This window comes from Schistocerca piceifrons, chromosome 4, assembly GCF_021461385.2.
Source record: "Schistocerca piceifrons isolate TAMUIC-IGC-003096 chromosome 4, iqSchPice1.1, whole genome shotgun sequence".
NCBI lineage: Eukaryota > Metazoa > Arthropoda > Insecta > Orthoptera > Acrididae > Schistocerca > Schistocerca piceifrons.
The window spans coordinates 475,730,576-475,753,005 of NC_060141.1; the positions used below are offsets into that span (position 1 = coordinate 475,730,576).

Here is a 22,430-nt window from a genome sequence, read left to right on the forward strand (position 1 = left end):
ATTTAAATTACGCTTAGGTGACAAAAGTCATGCGACAGCTATATGCTCATATACACATGACGAGAGTCTCTCATATACAAGTTATAAATGTGCCGTGCATTGGTGAAGCTGACATTTGTACTCAAATGATTCATGTGAAAAGGTTCCCGACGTTATTAATGCCGCACGACAAGAATTGACAAACTTCGGTCGCGGAAACTTTGCGCATGGGACTTTTCATTTCGCAAATCGCTACAGAATTCAGTTTCCCGAAATCCACAGTGTCAAGAGCGTGCAGAGAATACCAAATTTCGGTCATTCCCTCTCACCACGGACAACGACAGAGAGCAGCCGCGTTTGGTTTGGGTTGTCAGTGCCAACAGAGAAGTAACACTGCTTGGAGTAACTACAGAAATGCATCCTTTAGGACAGTGCGACGAAATTTGACGCTAATGGGCTGTGGCAGTAGACAACAGATGTGCCTTTGCTAACAGCGTGGCATCGCCTGTAGCACCTCTTTTGGGCTCGTGGCCATATCGATTGGACCCTAGACGACTGGAAAACCTCGGCTTGGACAGATAAGTCACGATTTCACTTGGTAAGAGCTGATGATAGGGATCGAGTATGGCGCAGACCCCACTAAGCCATGGACCCAACATGTCAAGAATGCTCTGTGCAAGTTGGTGGGCTCCATAATGATGTGGGCTGCGTTTGCATGAAATGGACTGGGTCCTATGGTTCATCTGATGCAACTGACACAATTTTCAGCATTCGTGGACTTCATCTTCCCAAACAATGAGGGAATTTTTATGCATGCCATGTTACCAGGCCACAGTTGTTCGCGATTGGTTTGAAGAACATTCAGGACAATTCAAGTGAATGATTTGGCCACAAAATCGTCCGACGTGAATCCCATCTAACATTTATGGGACATACTCCTGAGGACAGTTTCTGCACAAAATTCTGCATTGGCAGCACTTTCGTAAGTATGGATGGCTCTAGAGGCAGGATGCTTCAATAGTTCTGCACGGGACTTCCAGCGACTTGTTGAGTCCATGTCACGGTGAGTTGCTGCACTTCGCAAGCCAAAAGGTGATATTAGGAGGCACGTTATGACTGTCACCTGTACCCGCCAGGATAGCCGCTAACGCGCTGCTTCCTGGACTAGGGTAGGCGCGCAGGCCCCGGATCGAATCCGCGTGGTGGACTAACGACGATGGCCGGTGTGCCTACCAACCTGGATGTGGTTTTTAGGTGGTTTTCCACATACCGCTAGGTGAATACCGGGCTGTTCCCCACGTTCCGCCTCAGTTACACAACTCGCCGACATCTGAACACGTTCGCACTATTCCATGAATTACACTAGCCGCACACAGCTGGGGTACACAAATTCCGTCCCGGGGGATATGGGGTGGTGGCAGGAAGGGTATCCGGCCTCCCCTTCATACTAACCTTGCCAAATCCGTTCCTAACAATGTGTCAGTGCGGGACATGGCACCAGTGAAAGAAAGAAAGAACGAAAGTTATTACTGTCACCTCAGTATATTTCGTGAAATCTGCGCGCCCGTTAACCTGACGGCAGAGGATAAAAACAAAAAACTGCCGACCACCTTGTGGATAGTCTTGTAAGGCAGACCGGCGCTCGCTCGTCTCCGGCGGGGACGCCTGTTGCCGCCAGCAACAAGTCGCGCCGGGCCGCCCCGACCGGCGGCCGCCGGTGGCGCCGGCTGGTGGCGAGACTTGGCGCCGGGTGGCGTCGCCCTCCCCTCCCCTCCCCTCCCCTGGGCAGTGGGGTAGGGGAGGGGGCGTCGGCGGCGTCGGCGTCGGCGGCGGCGGCGGCGGCGGCGCGGGGCTGGGCCAGTGGCAGTGGTGTCCGCGCGAGCAGCCACGCCGGCCGACATGCCGCAGCCGCAGCAGCACCGCTCCGCTTCCGCCGCCGGCGCCGGCGAGGAGGCCATCCGCATGGAGCGCCTGGGCAAGCTGGCGCAGAACGGCGCCGTCACGGCCGGAGCAGGTAGGCCGCCAACGCTGCCGGCTGCTGGCTGCTGGCGACGGCCTTCGTCCAGCACAGTGGACCCCGACAGCGCACACAGAATTTCGCTGTTGTTGATGGAAATTTTCCTAATATTTTACTGCAACGGACCCGAAGTTTTGTGTGGTCCCTACTTCTTCTCACGTGATATTGTATTCCTTTTTGGCTATTCCTATTTATTGGTCCATTACCGGTTCCGGTAAGCATTTTTACCTTCTTCAGATCTCGATAAAAAGTTACTATCCGTACAACGAAACATTGCCAGGTATGTGAGGGACGAGATGAACGATATACTGGCCTATACAGCTAATATAGGATGTTTACCGAAACCAGTAATGAAGTTTGTTTTCAAGCTATCTTGACTAAGAAATTCATCTCCTCCCAAGTAACGCTTTTTTGCGACCCTTTACTAATTTTTGTCAATTAAGGACTTCAGTCTGACTGCTTATTGAGAGTCTGTAGCTATGCAACAACAGTTAGTTAAGCTGTATGCAGCAGTGAAAAATAACCTTTGCCTGCTGACCATTTTTTTTCAATTATCGTTGCTATACCGCGCGCGCGGATCGTAATATTTGTATCAGCTCCAGTGGGTCGACACTTTAAGTGACCTAAGACGCGCTGAGGTATGTGTTTCCGTAGAGCTTGGATGAAATTGTACAAATCTCGAGCTTATGTTCATTTTAATCATTCGCGCCTCATTACAGTACACCTGAAGGTTCAGTGTGGAGAAATCCTGTGTGTACTGTGGGACGCGGTATTTTTCTAATCAAAGTGTAGCTTGAATTGGTTTATGGTAAAGGAACGAATCCAATAATAAACAAAACTTTTTTTTTAGTTTACTCATCTTGAGTGCGAAGGGGCGATCTGTAGTAATTACTTGAGAGAAGGTGAACTTCTCAGCAAAGCTCGCTTGTAAACAACCTTTATTGGTCGATTACGGATTTCGGTAAGCATTTTTACCGTCTTCAGATCTCGATAAAAGGTTACTGCGTGTATCCTATACTATCCGTACAACGACTATTTCTGAAACTTGGCCAGGTATGTGAGGGACGAGATGAACGATGTACCGGCCTATACAGCTAATACAGGAGACACGCAATAACCTTTTATCGAAATCTGATGATGGTAATCATGTTTACCGAAACCGGTAATAAAGTTTGTTTTCAAGCGATCTTGATTAAGAAATTCATCTTCTCCCAAGTAACATTTTTTTGTGATTCTTTAATAATTTTTGTCAATTATATACTTCATAGTCCGTATCATAATATGCTTCTGAAGGGGTACCGATTGGAGAAACGTAGAAACAGATGTGGAAAGGAGTCATGTAACAGTGTCCTTAATATTTTCGTGGTAGTGTTACTGTCTCTCGTAGCCCGTTACAGAATAATACTGTAATTATAATACAAAAATTGTAGCATAAGAACTTCGTGTTCTCGTAGTTAGATACGACTGCTTTCAATGTCTTATGCTTCGTTCTTCGGCTATAAAATGTTTGGCTACGAATAGCTCCTCAGTGTAAGATGCAGTATCATCAACAGCTACGCCTGTAGCTCACATTGATGAGCTACTCGTAGCCAAGCATTTTACATCCGATAATGCTGAGTATGGCATTAAAACCAGCCATAGCTCAATTAGAATATTATGCCATTGCTACAGAACAATGTTTCTACTACTAACAGTATTGTGATCGCTACATGCTAGAGATATTGTCATTGTTTCAATGCGATTATAATTTTATACAGTTTGTAGCCTATCAAAAATATTGCTGCGACAATATCATGGCAACAGTGAAAAAGCCTGTAACGTGTCATCAGCAAAACGTGAAACACACAACGCAAAGTGATGCACAGATCCTCAGACAGGTAATGAAGATAAACTGGGGTAAGAAATCAGACGGAATGCCATTACCTGAAATATGTCTTCAAAACGTGAAACACGCAACAAAAAACGATGCAAAAACAGTCAGACATATTATAAAGATAAATTGGGGTAATAAATGTCATCATCAAAACGTGAAACACACAACACAAAGTGATGCAATAGCCCTCAGTGAACCGTTACACAAGGAGAGTATCGGTCAAATCTTCACGGGTAAAACTGTCCATACTACTGTCTACCACTGTCAACGTGCAGCTAACAATACTGGAAAAACGAAACCGAGCTGGTACTGAGCTGTATTGCCTTCAAGCTTGAGGGCAAAGAGTAAAATGGGCATAAACGTTGTCAACAGCAAGTACCGTTTATTTCCAAACAAGACACACAGTGCATACAGTCGATATTTGTACTACTGTGCAGGTACTTAGACAACGATATGGATAATGCAGATAAACTGGGGTAAGAAGTCAGACGAAATGCTATTATTTCGTAACGAACCACCAGCGATTACTAGTCTGTTACACGGAAATAAAAAATATCCATGAACAATCTCCAAAATATTACAGACTGTGTTCGGATTTACTCTATATATAAAAATCTATCTAAGCACAAACTACTACGAGACACAATTGTGTTCATACACAGCGAATTCACTCTAATACCACAACAGGTGTTGATTTATTTTCTCCTTATCATCGGACGCTTCCTCATGAATTCTTGATGCAACTAGTGCTAATAGTATAGCGTGTTCATCTTTTCTTCTTTTTTTTCCACTTAGAAATTTCGCATTATGCCGAAGTTCTTGTAACAAGATCAGCAGTAAAACTGAAATAAATTTAAGCACAACAAAACTGCTGTGGAATTGACTGAAAATTGGAAAAGTGTTTCACTCTAACTTATTTCGTGGCTAGTGTGATGTGACAGTAGAAACTCCATTACCACCGAATTGTAGCTAACTAGATTTTCCTACTGCATGCGAGCATTGTAGCTGGATAGTCCGATTGGCCATAGTTCGCAACATGTTATACAAAATCATGTTTTTGATTGATAATATTACCAACTACCTTTCTCACGACTAGTGGCTTTCATATACGGGTCAAACACCAGTTCAACATGAATCAAAGAAGTTTATGCAGCGTTTGATGGCACATATACGTAGTAATACTCGTACATGTTCCAGCATGTATCACAAAGTAATATTCGTTTATCATTTCAAAGTCGACTTCTTTCTGTCTACCCATAATAAAAATTTATAGTAACGATATACGTGCCTGTGGCTGTTTTTAAGTAGTGTAGCATTATTCTCCTGTGCACTTCATCCAAAATGTTTTCTGTCTAATGTGTCAACTGTTGTACTACTAAATATTCTGAAAGGAATCTTTGCATTGATAACTCTTCAAGGACTGTGCTAGGACGAAGCTTTTTTCAGGTACCAGTTTTCTTCTGCCAACCAGTAAAACGAAAAAAAAAATGTTACACTGCTTAATTTAACGATCAAGACAGTTGACAGTGAGGCTTCCACTAACATATAACTGATATTGCAAACAGACTCATGAGAAGCACCTAAATTTGTGTGCTGTCAAACAAAAAGATCATAGATCGCATGTAACGTTCGTCCTGGGCTAGTGTATACGTCATATAGTATCGTTGTACTAGTTGCGACTTCTGAGCTGCGAGAAAATAACCACCAATGGTCACCTGTTTATGATCGATGTCCAACGCAGATCTGCAATAATTACATAAATTAATCTTCCGTCAGGCAAGGAGATTATGGATCTTGTGTAACTAACTAACTCGCCCTCAGCGTGTGTATACGTCACATTAGTACCATTCAGCTACCTGCGACCTCTGTGCTACGAGTGAATAAGCTCCAATACCCACCTGTTAACACCGGTTTCAGTGAGGCCAATTACAGTTTGCGCAGTTGCCGCTGGACGCTATTGCAGGGCGTGCTTTTGTGTGGAGTGTCGCTTTTGTCCCCTCACCACCGCCGGTGGCTTGTCCCGACTCTCTTCCGCTATTCCCCTCTGCTCTCCTCCCGCCCTTTTCCCTCTCTCCATCCCCTCTCTCTTTCTCCCTCTCTCTCTCTTTCTCTTTCTATCTCTCTATCCCCTCCCCAGCGAAATTCGCCTAACATGTTGTGTTTGTCGCTCCTTTCCAACTTCTATATGTGATTTTAACAGTTGTCGCAGCGAGAATGCGACGAAAACAAACCGCGAGTCTCTCAAAGAACAAACCTGTGTTTCACTATGCTAACTATACAACACATACGATTCTTTTTACTAAACAACGCAAGTCAAACGAGCCTTTATGAAAAGAGAGGGAAACTGCCAAGCTAAATTATTTCCTCCTGAATCGTTGTAAGAGCGAGCTCATTATGAAGCATGCAGTTTCAATTCCCACTGCGTCTTTGATACGTCTCTAGATGCTTGCATGTTGTATGTGACGCATCAAGATTCTGACTTGTAACGACAGCACATAACTAGAAACTAAAGTTTTCGAAGTACCGCAACACGAAATCGTTGTGAGTTTCCTGTTCACAGTAACCTTTCCTTCGATACATCCCCCTTTAATATAGCATTTCCTCCAAAGACATTCAGACTCCATCCCACTATTTTTTATTTTCTTGGGCTGGAGCTCCAAGATCTACTTTCTTAAATTTCCCTATTTTCTCACTTATCAAAGCAGGTTTCTTTTCCTATTTCCACTTCCGTAACCATACATCATAAGACCAGATAGGTATTTGAGGACACACGCGATACAAAATAGTTCACTATAAATTTGTCTTGATTACAGTATAAAGAAGTAGTTAGACAAGCGATTTCGATTGTTGAGGAACCATATTCAGGCCATAGCTCCTAATACAACTGGCATCACAAAGGACGTGGCCAACGAGAATGCATCTGCAAATAGCTAATTGTCGAAACTCTCAAAACTGTGCCCATGCTCTAGCAGCCTAAGAGACAGCCGCCACAAGACTTGTGTAAAAAAAAAAAAAAATTACACGTATGATATTAGAAACAATTTCGTTTAATGCATGAACACATATATTGTATACCGAGAGGTTACGTTTGAGCAAACGACGTACCGCTGTAGACGTCAGAAAGATATGTACTGGGTGACCTTACCGATAACAGATTGCTACCTATAGGATCACATGAATTTAATTACAGGTGCTGCACAACGTATAAGTTAATGAATTGAATTTTGTAGACAGATGTACCCTAGCATGCGTGAAACATGGGTGCTGTAAGAGTTGATAACATAGGGGGCCCATGAAACTACTGACTGAAACAATGGTCACTGAAGTACCTTATTTATTACAAGTCTCTGTGGGCTTCAGATTAAATACTAGTGCACAAAGACAAGAAACCATAACGTTCATTACGTATTAACACAGGCTACAATGGAGTTAAAATATCGATACCTTGACAAAAACCAGATAATGAGTCTGAGATGAATACGTTGAAGTCAACACATTTGGGGAAACTACTAAATTCGCAAATTGATTGCTGAATTTTAGTCAAAGAGGAAGAAAAGAACTACAGGAAGAAACACACATGCACCTACTATTCTGATTGAGCCCATGTTGAGCATGTGGTTGCCAATAAGCTTACTTCAATTAAATATGTAAAAAGCCTAACGTACATGTCAAGCTCTCACGTGACTCCTGCAGCTCGGTTTGTGAATGCTACTGTTGCTGCCGCAGAAATAAGCTGAAATTTTACAATTTTTTTTTTTTTAGTAAGACCTTCTTGCATTAGTTGGATGGTAAATGACAGTGATTCTTCCGAGTACTCAACAGTCAGATCAGCTATAATAAGGTAGCAGTCTCCCTTCTATATTCAGTTTCAATATAATTAACCAATAATGGGAGTTTTTAGTGCTGGAGCTCAGAAACAGACAAACTCTGACTCCCACTCTGTCCTATTTCGCATTTCAGTCAATAAGGCTTTCTCCATGTATGCACAAGCGAGCTCTGTTCTCCCTCTCCAGAATCTTCATACATGGTGATTCAGCTGCCCTTATCGATGGTTTTATGCAACCCACAACATCTTCAAAAGCCACACAGAAAATTATTACACTGCTGGCCACCGTAAATGCAACACCAAGAAAGACAAGAGGTAGCACAACAAAATTTATTTTGTAGATAACATGTTGACCAAGTATCAAATGATTACGTTTACAGACGTCTGTGACATGTGGTTCCTGCCAGAATCAGTAGCCAGAGTAGCCGCCATTGTTGGAGATCACCGCTGCCACACGTCTCGGCATTGAGTCAAAGAGACGTTGGATGTGCTCCTGGGGTACAGCAGCCCAAGCAGCTTCCACACGTTGACAAAGATCATCTGGTGTGGCAGCTGGGGATGTAATCTGGGTCACTCGTTGAGCAACCATGGACCACATGTTTTCTATCGGCGAAAGATCCGGAGAGCGAGCCGGCCAGGGAAGCAATTCAATCTGGTTATTGACAAAGAACCTTTGGACAATGCGTGCCACGTGTGGTCGCGCATTATCCTGTTGAAATATGGCTGTGGCCGAGCCCTGAAGGTAAGGAAGGACAACTGGCTCCAGCACCTCGGATATGTAGCGCCGGCTATTTAAAGTACCGGCAATGCGTACTAGAGGCGTGCGAGAGTAATATCCAATACCGCCTCATACCATAATACCCGGTGCAAGACCAGTGTGGCGGTGCATAATGCAGCTGTCCAGCATCCTCTCTCCACGGTGTCTCCACACTCGAATCCGACCGTCGTGGTGCTGCAGACAGAAGCGTGCCTCGTCAGTAAAGACAACGTCATTCCATTCTGCCATCCACATCCGTCTGTCATCACACCATTGGCAACGGAGACGTCTGTGGTTCTGCGTCAATGGTAGACGAAGCAATGGACGTCTTGCGGACAGACCATTCTGCTGTAAACGGCGTCGAATGGTACGCGCAGACACTGGATGATGCGTTACAGACGCAATGTGCTGTGCTATGGTTCGGGATGTCACTGAGCGATCCGTCACTGCCATGCGCACAATTTGCCTATCAGCACGTGCAGTGGTGCACCGAGGTGAATGCGATCGACCACGTCGGTCCGTCGTACCCTCCTGCATCCAACGGTCACATATCCGCATTACAGTTGTTTGGTTTCGTCCAACACGACTAGCGATTTCTCTGTATAATAATCCACAATCTCGGTAAGTCACTATCCTACCTCTGTCGAACTCGGATACTTCATCAAACGATGTTCGCTGTTGTCTACGAGGCATAACTGATCGTCTTGTGGAACAACCACAAGGTAAACACACGTGCCGAACGTACACTCGTCGAAATCGCCAAGCCTTAAATGGCGCTATGAGGTGGCGCCACAGGCGCGCGTGATGTGCGTCTGCGCTGAAATTCTAATCAGTTGCATATCTCATCGCTGCAAACCCATGGTGTAAATTTCACTTGATTCGGATGCTTCCTTCAGGGTGTTGCATTTACGGTGGCCAGCAGTGTATATCGTGTCGCTGGCTACACGTAGACTGTTAGTCCTACAGAAAATGAACAGGACCATTTTGTGGCACATTTGATTTACTCAAAATTTTAGTTAAATTTTGAATCGGGATACGATACCTCTGAAAGCCACGGTTTTTGAGTTAACAAATTTTAAGGTCTGTTTTGTACGTTTTTCTTGAATAATTCGGAAACTATGGCCTCTAGCGAAAACGTATCTCAATAAAAAATTTAACTACATTAGATTTCCTCTAAAAAGGTCCTGTTCATTATTTCTGTAGAATCAATACCTCGCCTGTAGCGAGCGGGAGAATACAAAAATCTAGCGCGCGTTGTATTTGAAGGTGTTGCAGGTTGCATAAAACCCATAGGGGCAACTGAATCGCCCTGTATGTTATTTCTCCAATAAACACTCCTTTTTTTCAACACATATTAACTATGCAGGGATGAAAGAGGTGCCGTTAGAAAGATTTTTAACATTATTCTGACATTGTATACAGATTTTACGCTAAAACGTGTGGACAATTGTAAAATAAAAGAGATTTTTAGCTATCATAGGTGAAAGGGCATCCATAGCTAATGCCATTTGTAGCTATATTTTTACTGTTTGTTAGCAAAGTCAACAACAATTAAATGAGCTTTGCGCGAACCTGTCTGCAGCGGGTGCTATGCTCTCAAGCACAAAAAGCTGTATGGTCTCTCACTCCACCTTCCAGACCTTATCTTCGGTCGGTCATGTGCCCAGTGGTCCTAAGAATATGGGCTTCAGGCAGGGCACAGTGCATTACATCGTGCCCTGGCGTGTTAGCTCGAGACGCACCGATGGACACGACTCGTTAAAAACAGTCTTTCATTCCACAACAGCTTTCTCTCATTTAGGACACAAGCACAGACGGCGACCATCCGGCGGAGCTCAGCGCACAAGCAATATACCAGGCCCAGTGGCTTCCACCTGGCATCTCCTGCTCCACTCGCCGTGCCGGCATGTGTCTTCGGAAAACGTTGCGGTCCTCTAATGGCCTGTCACCCGCACTCTCTCCCCTGTTCTGCTAGCCTCTGCTCAACATATATCCAATGGGACTCCCAACTACATATTTGAATCTCTTTCTTTCTTTCTTTCTTTCACTGGTGCCACGTCCCGCGCTGACGCAGGGTCGGCATTATTAGGAACGGATTTAGCAAGGTTGGTGGAAAGGGGTGGCCGGATGCCCTTCCTGCCGCCACCCCGTACCCCCCGCAGGATGGAATTGAGTGTACCCCTGCTGTCTGCATCCAGTGTAAGTCATTGAAAAGTGCGAACGTGTTCAGATGTCTGCGAGTCGTGTAGCTGAGGCGGAACGTGGGAACCAGCCCGGTATTTACCTAGTAGGATGTGGAAAACCGCCTAAAAACCACAACCTGGCTGGCCGGCACACCGGTCCTCGTCGTTAATCCGCTGGGCGGATTCGATCCGGGGCCGGCGCGCCTACCCGAGTCGGCAACCCTGGCGGGTCAACTGCACATTTAAATAACCCTCCAAAATAAAAAATTAATATGAGATTTGGAGTCACTGACTTTAACTTTAACTCTGCTCGTGCTGTCATTTACAGAGGGGAATTAGTTGAGATGAGATGCGTTTACCGATTTAATGGAGTTTCATTGTGGTACGTGGCAGTTTTGACAAAAACGGTCGCGTAACAACAATCAGCTTTGCGCGAACCTGACGGATGCGGGTGTTCTGGGGCTCACTGTTGGTGGGTCGCTGCGTTTTATTGAAATTTTTCATGGAAAAGTGAGTGTATTCTTCAAGGAGCCTGATAACCTTCCATGGCGATGGAGACACAAAACTTGAAGGTGAGGGTATGACATTTTTCGAGATATTATCACCGCTGCCAATATGTGTCGCTTAGGAGCGCTCCAGGTAGTATTTATTAATTGTGGGTCACCTAGAAAGTTGAGGACACTGTAAAGGACTATATGTAACAGCACAGGCGGATGAGCTCTTGGGACGAGACATTTTCGACAAATGGATTGGCTTGCCGTTCGCCTGACGTAAACGCCATCGAGCACGTTTGGGATGTATTGAAGAGACGTACTGAAGCATGTCCACATGTACCAACAATCAACCATCAGTTGTCAACTGCGCTGGTGGAGATATGGAACGTCCGACCACAAGAACTCCTTACCACTCTAGTGGTCAGAGTGGCAGCACTTTACAGCATGCGCTGCCGTCAGTGGTGATCTTACACCCTGTTTAGAATCATACCCCGCCTTTTGTAATATCCAGGGATCTATCTCGACCTATATCTTTCCGTACGAGCTCTGATTTCCCTTATTTTATCTTGGTGATCGTTCCTCCCTATGTAGGTCGGTGTCAACAAAATATTTTCGCGTTCGGAGGAGAAAGTTGGTAATTGGAATTTCGTGAGAAGATTCCGTCGCAACGAAAAACTCTCTTCTTTTAATTATGTCCAGCCCAAATCCTGTTTCATTTCTGTGACCCTCTCTCCCATATATTTGTCAATAAGAAAACGAGCACAGAACCTTAGCAGCACATTGCGCTGCCAACTTTAACTAAGATAAAAACAAAATAATACCGGCCATTGGTAATATATTCACAGTATATAATTAGAATTACACATAGGCTACTGTACTGCGTTCACAGAAATTCACGTAAGATTTTAACTGTGGTAAACACTGTCTTCGAAACTGCCCTGTCGTTAGAAATCTCAAGAGCAACAGGTTATCCCAGCTGTTGCACAGGATCGAGGTCGGCTGCATCTGCAAACACCTCCGGATAAAAGCATTCTCTAGGAATTGGCGATTAGTATCAATTTCGCTCCAGAGTTAACTGACTTCTCTCACACATAACGCACGGCGATTATTAATACGAACAGTTGTACAAAGTTTGGTGATATAAAGACGTTCTGTCAGTAGAACATCGCCGTCATTGCTTCATTGTATTGTTCCGTCCGAAAAACGTGTGTTATGAATTTACAATTTACTGAGATAATATTCTACAAGCGTTTGCTTCGTAGATCATTGACAGTAATGCGGACTTCAGAACACAGCTAACAATTCTTAGACTCAATTAATATGCATAAAATAATGGACTGGTAGTGAGGCGTCTTATTTCATGTAATGGTCTGTAGCCAGCACAGATTGCAGAGCTCTGCAACGCATGTGTCATGTTGTCCAGTGCGTTAAATAGTTGCAAATCCCTAGATTACATTTGCAAAAATTCGTTTCAACGTGTAATGTGTCAATAGGCTTTACCAATTAAGATTTAACTACGAATTTGAAGGATTTGTCAAGCAAAAAAGATTTCAGTCTTTTCGTATGTTTTCATTTCTTGCCGTCCCCTTCAGTTCACAAAATATTTGCTCACACATTTTTATTGCTGCTTACCTTTTTCTCTTCTGTACAAGGGTCAAAGAATAATTGTATATTCCAAGTGAAATGAATGCCGAACAGCATCTTTTCCAAAGATAATAATTGAGTGGATAATATTATGTAACTCTTAATATACATAACAAAGTATCTGGATACAGATAGCACTGTAAAATAAATATCAGTATTTCACTGTCCTCTGGCTCTTGCAGTGGAAAAGTGAGCCATAAATTAAAAAAGAAGCCAGTTTTGTTTTGGCTGAGATACGTGATACAGTAGTAAAACATCGGCTTAGTACCAGAAACTCTGCGTCAACGTCAGTCTGCCTATTTCAGCTTGTATACGAATTATATAACAATTCTGTACCAAAGATTTAGCCTACCGCTCGTCTTGTCACACATTAATAACCTTGTATCTATGCCTGTCTCTCTGTGATAATGGAACGGAGCTACTTTTATAAATTATCTTTTATTGAAAGCAAACATATTTTCATAATTTTTTCTCCTAGCGCTATTTGCGAAAGCTCGGATCATGTTTTACTAGATCCATTTTCTAACAGGCTTCCTACTTCTCACATGAAGGGCTCTTACTTTAGATCCCATGTAAGATACGGAAAATAGGATGGTAAGTTTACTTGTTGCAACCATTTAATGCCTCTTCGCAGGATAAGATAGCGTCACTGGCATTGTTCTGCATAAAATTTGAAGAATACTGAAGAATGAAATCACTGAGTCAAATAACATAAAATAATAGTGAATGTATTTACAGCTCAAGCTTCTGTTATTCTTCAGAGATATCATTATTCTGTACAAGGTTCATAGCAAATGTTGATACTACTGCTGTTAATTCACAAAAGATTTTATTCATAATTTTTGTTCAAATGGTTCAAATGGCTCTGAGCACTATGGGACTTAACTTCTGAGGTCATCAGTCCCCGAGAACTTAGAACTACTTAAACCCAATTAACCTAAGGATATCACACACATCCATATCCGAGGCAGGATTCAAACCTACGACCGTATCGGTCTCGCGGTTCCAGATTGTAGCGCCTAGAACCGCTCGGCCACTTCGACCGGCCAAAATTTTTGTCTTCATCCATACTGATGCAACATTACGCTTGCGCCGAGCACGGTATCTCCACAAAAGTCATAGACATTTGATTACAACAGACGCACGTATTTCACCTACTGAGTCTGGATCCAATCTAATTTTCCGTAAAGGCTTATGGCTTGTCCCTAAAGGGAATCACTCTCAAACGGTTGAGTGTCTTACAGTTATAAATTTTTCAGTTTTTGCCCCTGACTCATCTTCCTCTCCTCTGTTAATACTCCCTTCTCCTTCGTTACTCGGCCTAATTGTTCCTTGTATGGTTCATGCACTGTTGTTACACTCTTGTTTTCATTATGTATATTTAGGTTCAGAATTAGGTCTCTGTGCAAATTTCTGTATTAGTTTATTTCCTTATTAAATTTTTCATTTATTTATGTGGTCACAAACAGTGTCACTGTATCGATTCAGTCTCGCCACGTGGCGGCAGTTCCTGTCAGCTTTGTAACGGCGCTAATTGAACTCTGTATGATCTCTACACTTTTGTGTACAGTCTTGTTTTTATAACATATTTTTGATTCAAATTTAGATCGTCGTTCAGTAATATCTGTTGGCACAAATAGCGCCGCTGTTTTTATACACTGTTGAAAAAAATCACAACACGAAGAAGAAGTTGTGCAAAATAAACGGAAACTGGTAGACGTGTCTCTACACCTGGAAGATGACTACTGCAATTTCGTGCCATCGCATAAGAGTGGGGATATTAGCGACTTTATGAGGGTGCAAATCACATTTGCTTTAAACACACGCTCTAGCTGTCGTGAGGTTTAGGTACCTCTGAGACTGAACATGGTGATCTGATTTTAGTCAAGAATTCCTTTAAGGCGACAAAGACTTCATTATCAATACCCCATTGAAGTTTTTTTTATGGTTCAAATGGCTCTGAGCACTAGGGGACTTAACTTCTGAGGTCATCAGTCCCCTAGAACTCAGAACTACTTAAACCTAACTAACCTAAGGACATCACACAGATCCACGCCCGAGGCAGGATTCGAACCTGCGACCGTAGCGGACACGCGGTTCCAGACTGAAGCGACTAGAACCGTTCGGCCACCCCTGCCGGCCCCATTGAGTTTGAACGAGGTCGTGTAAGAGGGCTACGAGAAGCTGGATGTTCTTTCTGCGCTACTGCAGAAGGCTTGGCAGGAATGTATTCACTGTGCTTGACTGCTGGCAGCGGTGATCACGAGTACGTATGGTCGTAAGATGAGCGGACTCCGGATGACCACGTGGCACCACCGAGAGGGAAGACCATCGTGTTCGGCCTACGGCTCTGGTGCATCGTAGTGGATATGCAGCAACAATCTGAGTAGCAGTTGGCACCGTAGTGACACAACGAACTGTTACAATTGTACTTCAAGGACAGTTCCGAGCCAGAAGCCCTGTAGTGTACATTCTGCTGACCCCAGACCACCGCTATTTGCTACTTCAATAGGGTCAGATGTCTTTGGAGGGTAGGGTGGAGGTCTGTTGTGTTTTCTCATGAAATCTGGTTTTGCCTCGGTGCCAATGATGGCGATATGTTGGTTACAAGGAGGGCAGTTGACGGCCTGCAGACAACCCGTCTGCGTTCTAGACAGGCTGGGTCTGCACCTGGAGCCATGGTCTAGGCTGCGATTTCGTATGACAGCAGGAACACTCTCGCGGTTATGCCATGCACCCTCACTGCAAATTTGTACGTCTATCTGACGATTCGACCAATCGATCTGCCACTCATGATCAGCATTACACGGGGTGTTTTCCAACAGGATGACTCTCGCCCAGATACCGCTTGTGGCCGTGTTGCCTTCGCCTGCTCGATCACCAGATCTGTCTCCAATCGATCACGTATGGGACATCATCGGACGACAACACAAGTGTCATCCATACATAGTGTCATCCACAAACAGCATCAACCGTCCCTCTGTGAATCTGTGAAACAGGCATGGAACTCCATCCAACAATCTGACGTATGATATATATACAATACAATGCATGCACGTTTGCATGATTGCATTCAACATTCTGGCGGTTTCACCGGTTATTAATGTACCACCATTCCACATTTGCAATGGTCATCTCACGCTTACGTTAACCTGTGATCTCGCAGTGTTAATCACTTAATTCTACAGTAATTACTTTTTGGTGGCTACGAAGTCTTTCGCGACGTATTTCTTGAATAAAAATCTCTCGGTATACATGCCGCGTCAATTCAGGATAAAACTCCAAGCTTTCGACCACTACCTCCATGGTCGTCGTCAGGGCTAAAACTGACTGTCGTGAACTAGCGAGGCTCCCACTTTTATATGCAAAGGACGGCTTCTGATTGGCTGGAATACGTCATAGCAACAGCGATATGGCGCGTAGTGAAGTGGTGCCCTCTACTTCCATAGATGTAGTTTCTATCCCGCGTTGCTTGCAGCGCCATCCCTTGAATCAGGAGGTAAAGTGCGGGAAGTTTTTCTCTGCGATTTTTCTTTATCCAGTGCACTCTTCCAAGTGTTGCTAAGTGCATAGCCGTTGTCCCTGTTAAAGTTACTATCGCTAAGTCTAATTTCGACTGCTTCCTGGATCACAGAGTCCCAGTAATTCGATGCGTGGTCTATTACTCTGGTTTCTTCAAATAAAATCTTATACTTGTTAAGCAGGCTATGTCCAGCCACCGCTGATTTTTCCAAATACCTGTAGTTCAGGTGGCGCTGGTTCTCGATGCAGCAGTCAGCAACGGTTCTTACAGACTGGCCCACGTAATTCTTGCCGCATTCGCAAGGAATACTTTTTGGTGCTGCGATTTTTTCCGTCAGTGTAAATTCCCACCACCTGGCGACAATTTCTGTTGTTGAGTGCTATAACTCAGTCTTTTTATCACCTGAATACTGATGCTAGCAGCTGACACGTGGGATCCATACTTTGCATGAAGACTTTTCTTTTCAGTATGTGAACTTTTTAGCATTATTTGTAATATCTTTTGTAAATTTACTGTTAGCGACTCTCGTCAGCTAGGCCTGTGTCTATGGTTCTGTACTTTTATTTGGCAGGTGTTCTGATGATGCACTGTGTCGGAAACACGTCCATAACTAAGGATTTTTGAACAGCTGTGGACCAGTTAGTCTAGCGTCCTATTCAACAGTGGCATAAGTCTCGTCAGTACTGCACTCAGATCTAAGTTTTATTACAAGTAAATTTTGTTATTTGAAAAATGTCGTATTACCGCCTTGAGCTGCTGACAAAATACTTTATTTATATAACTAGTTTCTGACGTCTGAGCATCATGAGGTTCGTAAAAGTATTCACAGCATCATGTTAGGTGGAGTATAACATCGTTATCGTCACATGATAAAACCATGAATAATACACTATTATCATATCGTAAAATAAATTACGTGGTCAATCTACAAATTATCAATTGACGAGGTAATTTATATTACGATAGGGTAACAGTATTATTCATAGTTTTATCATCTGACAATAACGATTTTATATTTACCCTAACTTGATGCTGTGAATGCTCTTTTGAACCAGATGGTAGTCAGACGACAGAAACCGTTTGTATAAATAAATCATTTTACCAGGAGGTAACATGACATTTTTCAAATGTACCAGGGCTACTCGGAAAGTAAGGAACGATCGGTTGCGAAACGGAAACCACAGTGTAAATCAAAAATGTTTTTTATTTGCAACAGTTAGCTACACTTTCCAGCTACTTCTCTACATAGTCGCCACTGACATCTGTCGTAGCCTTGTACCAACTTCCTCGTTCCCTCGTCACAGAAGGCAGTCTCCTGGCTCTCCGACAATTTTCTACGCTGGACTACGGCTTGTTGTCTTTGCCAAAATGTTGTCTCAATAACCAGCGGTTCATCTGAGCAGAAATGAGGATCAGGGGAAGCCAGGCCCAGGCTATTTAGTGGCTGATCAAACACTTTCCTGCTGCGGGAGCCTCCTCATTGTCCCTACAGTTTGCAGACGAGAACTGTCATGCTGAAGGAACTGCATTACAGTTACGTTATGTGTGGCGAAATCTCTCGGCAGGCACCTACACTTGGCGGGAGACAATATTTTCTAGGCAAGTTAATATGCTCACTGTGCGCTCAGAACTGAGAAGAGTGACGTTATGCGATCGACAGGCATGCTAGAGACACTGCCCAGCACATCTGCACGCAGCTTCATCGTATCTTCACTGTGGTTTCCATTTTGCGAACGATCGGTTCTTACTTTCCGAACAGCCCTCATGTAAGAGCTGTAGGGCAACGCCTCCCGAAAATAAATTCTGTTATTTTTACTTTAATTGTACAGATGCACAAGATTTTACGTGAAAACAAAAATTAGTACAATTTTAATTACTCTGATTTACAGTTTCCAAAATGTTTAAAAAAACAATGGTACCGGTAACACTGATTATGTAAAGTGACTGAAATCGAAGTTTTCAGAAATGTGATGAAATGAATACAATATTTATAATAACATAATTTTTTAAGTACAGAAAAAAACTGAAAAGACAAAGGGTGAGAATTATTATGACATTCTTATTCTAATGAGCTCTAAATTTACTGGAACTATTATCTCTGCACTGAAATATGTACAAAATGTTATAATCAGTGAACAAGAAAGCATTGTGGACAGAACAATTAACACTGAAATATTGAAAGTGAAATGTTATTTTATCATAACTTTGATGTTGGATGGATGATCTGCATCCAAATAAACGAAAGTAACAGTAAAAAATACTGAAATAAAAAAGTCACTGCGCCCAGAAATTACAGACATACGATTTCAGGGCAAGTGACAAAAAAAAAGAACATTAGGATTTTTCGTCCCGAAGACAACGAGTTCGTTAGGGACGCAGCACAAGCTGGGATCTTTTCTAAAGGAGGGTGGTCGTATCGTGTCAAAGGGCCATCCCGGCTGTTGAGGGATATCACGGAAAACCTAGAGGCAGATGATGCGAAGCGGATTTGAACCGTCGTACTTCCGAATGCAAGTCCAGTATGCTAGACACTGCAACACCTGGCTCCGCTTCAAGTATCAGAATTGTAACAAATATCAAAACAATACCATGAATCATATTTTTATGACAAAATAAATAAGGTACAATGCCCAGTTCCGCTACAAATGTAATATTAAACAGTCACTATTCTGGAGAACCTTAGTTTTCAGTTAAAGTGTAGATAGCCATTTTCATAAATTAACCCTTAGTTTCTGACTGTGAGATTGACAGTGCCGTCTTGGCTCTCCTTGAAGTAAGAATAATTCTTCGTTTAGAAAAAGTTTCCATACGGTGAATTTTTGCTTTGATGTTTCAAGGCCTGAAGGCAGACTACGACTGGTCTGCCATAGAACAAGGAAATAAATGGAATATGTTATTCCTACGTCATGACTTGCATACTCTTCACAGATTTCCGTACTGAGATTTATCTCTCCGCTCTCACAAACATCGAAAGTTAATAGCTGAACGTACTGCGCTGTAATAAACACAGAATTCTGTATAAAACTCACACCCCAGACTGCTTCGACGTAGTTCTCATTCGCGAGCTTTTGTCGCCTAGTTCCCCCAGCACAACTTGTTGTGGGCTTTGAATGTCACGCGACACCGTTTCTGCTTTCAAACACGTGGACTTGTTTACGGTTTGCGAGCAATAAAGCCACGTTGTTGTGCAGCTTTGGCGGAGGAATGCTTGTATACAAGACGCATCGGTTGAAATTTAAGGTCCAGTGTTCACACTTGTGGAACCGTGACCACCCAGCGAGCGTAGGAGATCGGCTTTCGCGCACGCGTTGTGTTTACTAACCATTGACTCATAAAAAAAAAAAAACTACACTGCTTTCGCTTTCTTCCGGAATCCCTATTACGCAGGACTGCGCGTGGCGCTCACATCGGGTGTAAACAAGCGTAGTATTATAGTATGAAGGACACACGTAAATAAACGGACTGTGTTGGAAGTTACAGTTTCATTGCCATGCAGTAAACAATACTGTAGTCACGCCCCCTACGAATCTGCGCCACACAGGAAACAGAGCGAAAATGCGATGTGGCTTTGACATTGGTCTCCTAATCGGTCGAAACAAAGATCCAGTTTCCCTTCTGGAAATACTAATTTGAACTTACGCGGTTTTCCTTAATAATTTCAGACTAATATCAGTATTATTCCTTAAACGTGATGTGGGTAACATCTTCACAACATCGATCGACTGTAATAGGAGCAACATCTCTATCAATATAGACTGCGTCAGCACGATACTCCTTAGTGTCTTCTTATTCCTTCAAAGCACTGCCGAAAGGCATTAGTATGGCCACCCAATAGCGTCCAGAGTGTGTTATCTGTGATTTACACTTGTTACTTTTGATATGTATTTCGTCTTGTTTGCTCTGGGTCAATATAGTCGTTGTTATTGTGAAGAAAAGTGACCAACGTAGCGCATTCTCTGCATTATTTACATGTTACTAATGGGTTATACCAACATCAAACGTAACTTTATGTTTCCTTAAACTAATTCTATTAAGAGTTAAATAGAAGTGAAACGTATGTGGTATAGAGTAGTGACATTAAGAAAATGGAAGCTTTAGACTGGGCAGAGAAGAGGGGTACAGCTGATTCATGACGGTATAGAGGGAGGATCTAGGGCCATGCACGGCGATATACTTGTCTTCATGGTCAGCAGAAGTAGGTCGCTTTTTACGATAAATCAAGACAACAAGTTTCCAGCTCCAAGGTTACCTCAGTCATATTAAAAAATTTTCTGTAAAGTCTCACAACTCTCTGACATACCAAATGGCACACTTACAACATGTTACAGGGAAAAAACCCATTAGAAACATTAACACCCGACATTCCACAGACAAAGCAATTCTTGGTCAAAACATGCAATCAGTAAAAAATTAAATAAAGCATTTTGAAGTTTAGCTTCAATCTTTGATATAAACTGTAGTTTGTGTCACTGGCAACTGGTGTAGAGACATAGTAATTTAATCCCTACTACGCGTTTCCATTTTGCAGCGGATTGTGTGCTGATATGCAACTTCCTGATGGATCAAAACTGTGTGCCGAGTCGGTACTCGAACCCGAGAGCTTTCCCCTTCGCCGACAAGTGCTCTACCAACTACGCTACCTGAGCACGACCCGTTGTGAACAGAGCTCGGGTAGCCTAATTATTAGAGCACTTCTCCGCGAAAGGCAAAGGTCTCGATTTTGAGTCGCCATCCGGCATACAGTTTTGATCCGCCAGGAGTCTCATGTGGTATTATCGTTGTATGAAAGGATGTCAACTTACCTCCTTCTACTTCGACTTATCTTTGCATCGAAAGTGGCCCCATTGTTTATGGGATATGGCCTTTTTCAAAGGTACTTTATGTTTTTAAATATTTTAAGTATGACAGACCTTTTATAATGTGCTGATTATTATCAACATGACAACTTGGCGTGAGGTCCAACATAAAATGAACACGTTTCACAACAACAAAAATTTATAAGGCCTGAAGATGACAGTAAAGTCTGTCGAAACTGATTGTCTTAAATAACGAAAAATATGACGCGATCTAGGCCGTTGAATGTTTTTAGCAAATATCGGAAGACCTTCAGAATTATACTAAGATATGGAAGGAGTAAGGAGACTGAACAGACATTTAAACCTGTAAGCTGAAAGAGCGGCAACAACAACGATGACGACAACCAGTTTACGTTGCCACCGTGAATAGTGTGCCAAAGGATTGTCCATGGGCAGATTTAATTATATCATTAAAAATTTCTGTGTGTGGTTTTTGGGTCTGCAAAAATGGCTCTGAGCACTATGGGACTTAACATCTCAGGTCATCAGTCCCCTAGAACTTATAACTAATTAAACTAACTAACCTAAGGACACCACGCACATCCATGCCCGAGGCCGGATTCGAACCTGCGACCGTAGAGGTCGCGCGGTTCCAGACTGAAGCGCCTAGAACCGCTCGGCCACACCGGCCGGCTTCGGGTCTGCGCCATTTATTTTAAGTATAAAGAATGGACCAAAAGTGTTTCGTATTAATATGCAATTTAATTATCAGTCTTTTTACTACAGTGGTTACACAGAGAAGTAAAATGTTAAAGAATAGGTAAATCACAAGTTTGGATTATCACTGGCCACCGTTCACCCAATGGGCTACGTACTTAATTGCTAGGCGTCTTTTTTTTTTATTTCCTTTTCGACACTGCCGTAAACCTTACATTCACTCAGCAGTGGACTTTTTTTGGCTTTCTCGATTCCTGTTGGATGCACACTTTCCTTTGACTTTTCTATAGTTCCGAGAATATTTGCGAGTCATCTGAGACAATAGTTTTCATTGTTTTGTAATTTTCGGTGTGACACTGATTTTTCCTTATATTCTGGCGACCGTTATTCTTGTCTCACTTTGTGTCCTAATACTACCCGACCACGATATTATTGTACTTGGCCTCCCGCGAATGTTATCGGGAACGCACGGTGACATTACAGTAAAGAAAACCGTTATCACGCAAGTTGTCTGGTCATTAAAACAGAAGAGCACATTCTGATCGGCTTCAAACACACAGGTAACCACACTACCGAAGCGCAGTCACTCCCAGGTGCAAAAATACTGTGGCCGACTAACAG

General features: G+C 43.1%; 1 protein-coding gene across 1 annotated transcript in view; it reads left to right on the plus strand.

The window, feature by feature from the left end:
• LOC124795928 (homeobox protein Hox-D9-like) overlaps positions 1 to 22,430 on the plus strand; it is a 126,749-nt gene that overhangs the window by 26,321 nt on the left and 77,998 nt on the right. Inside the window, exon 2 of the mRNA XM_047260009.1 lies at positions 1,601 to 1,868. Coding sequence (XP_047115965.1) covers positions 1,601 to 1,868 — 268 coding nt within the window. The remainder of the gene's footprint in view (positions 1 to 1,600; positions 1,869 to 22,430) is intronic.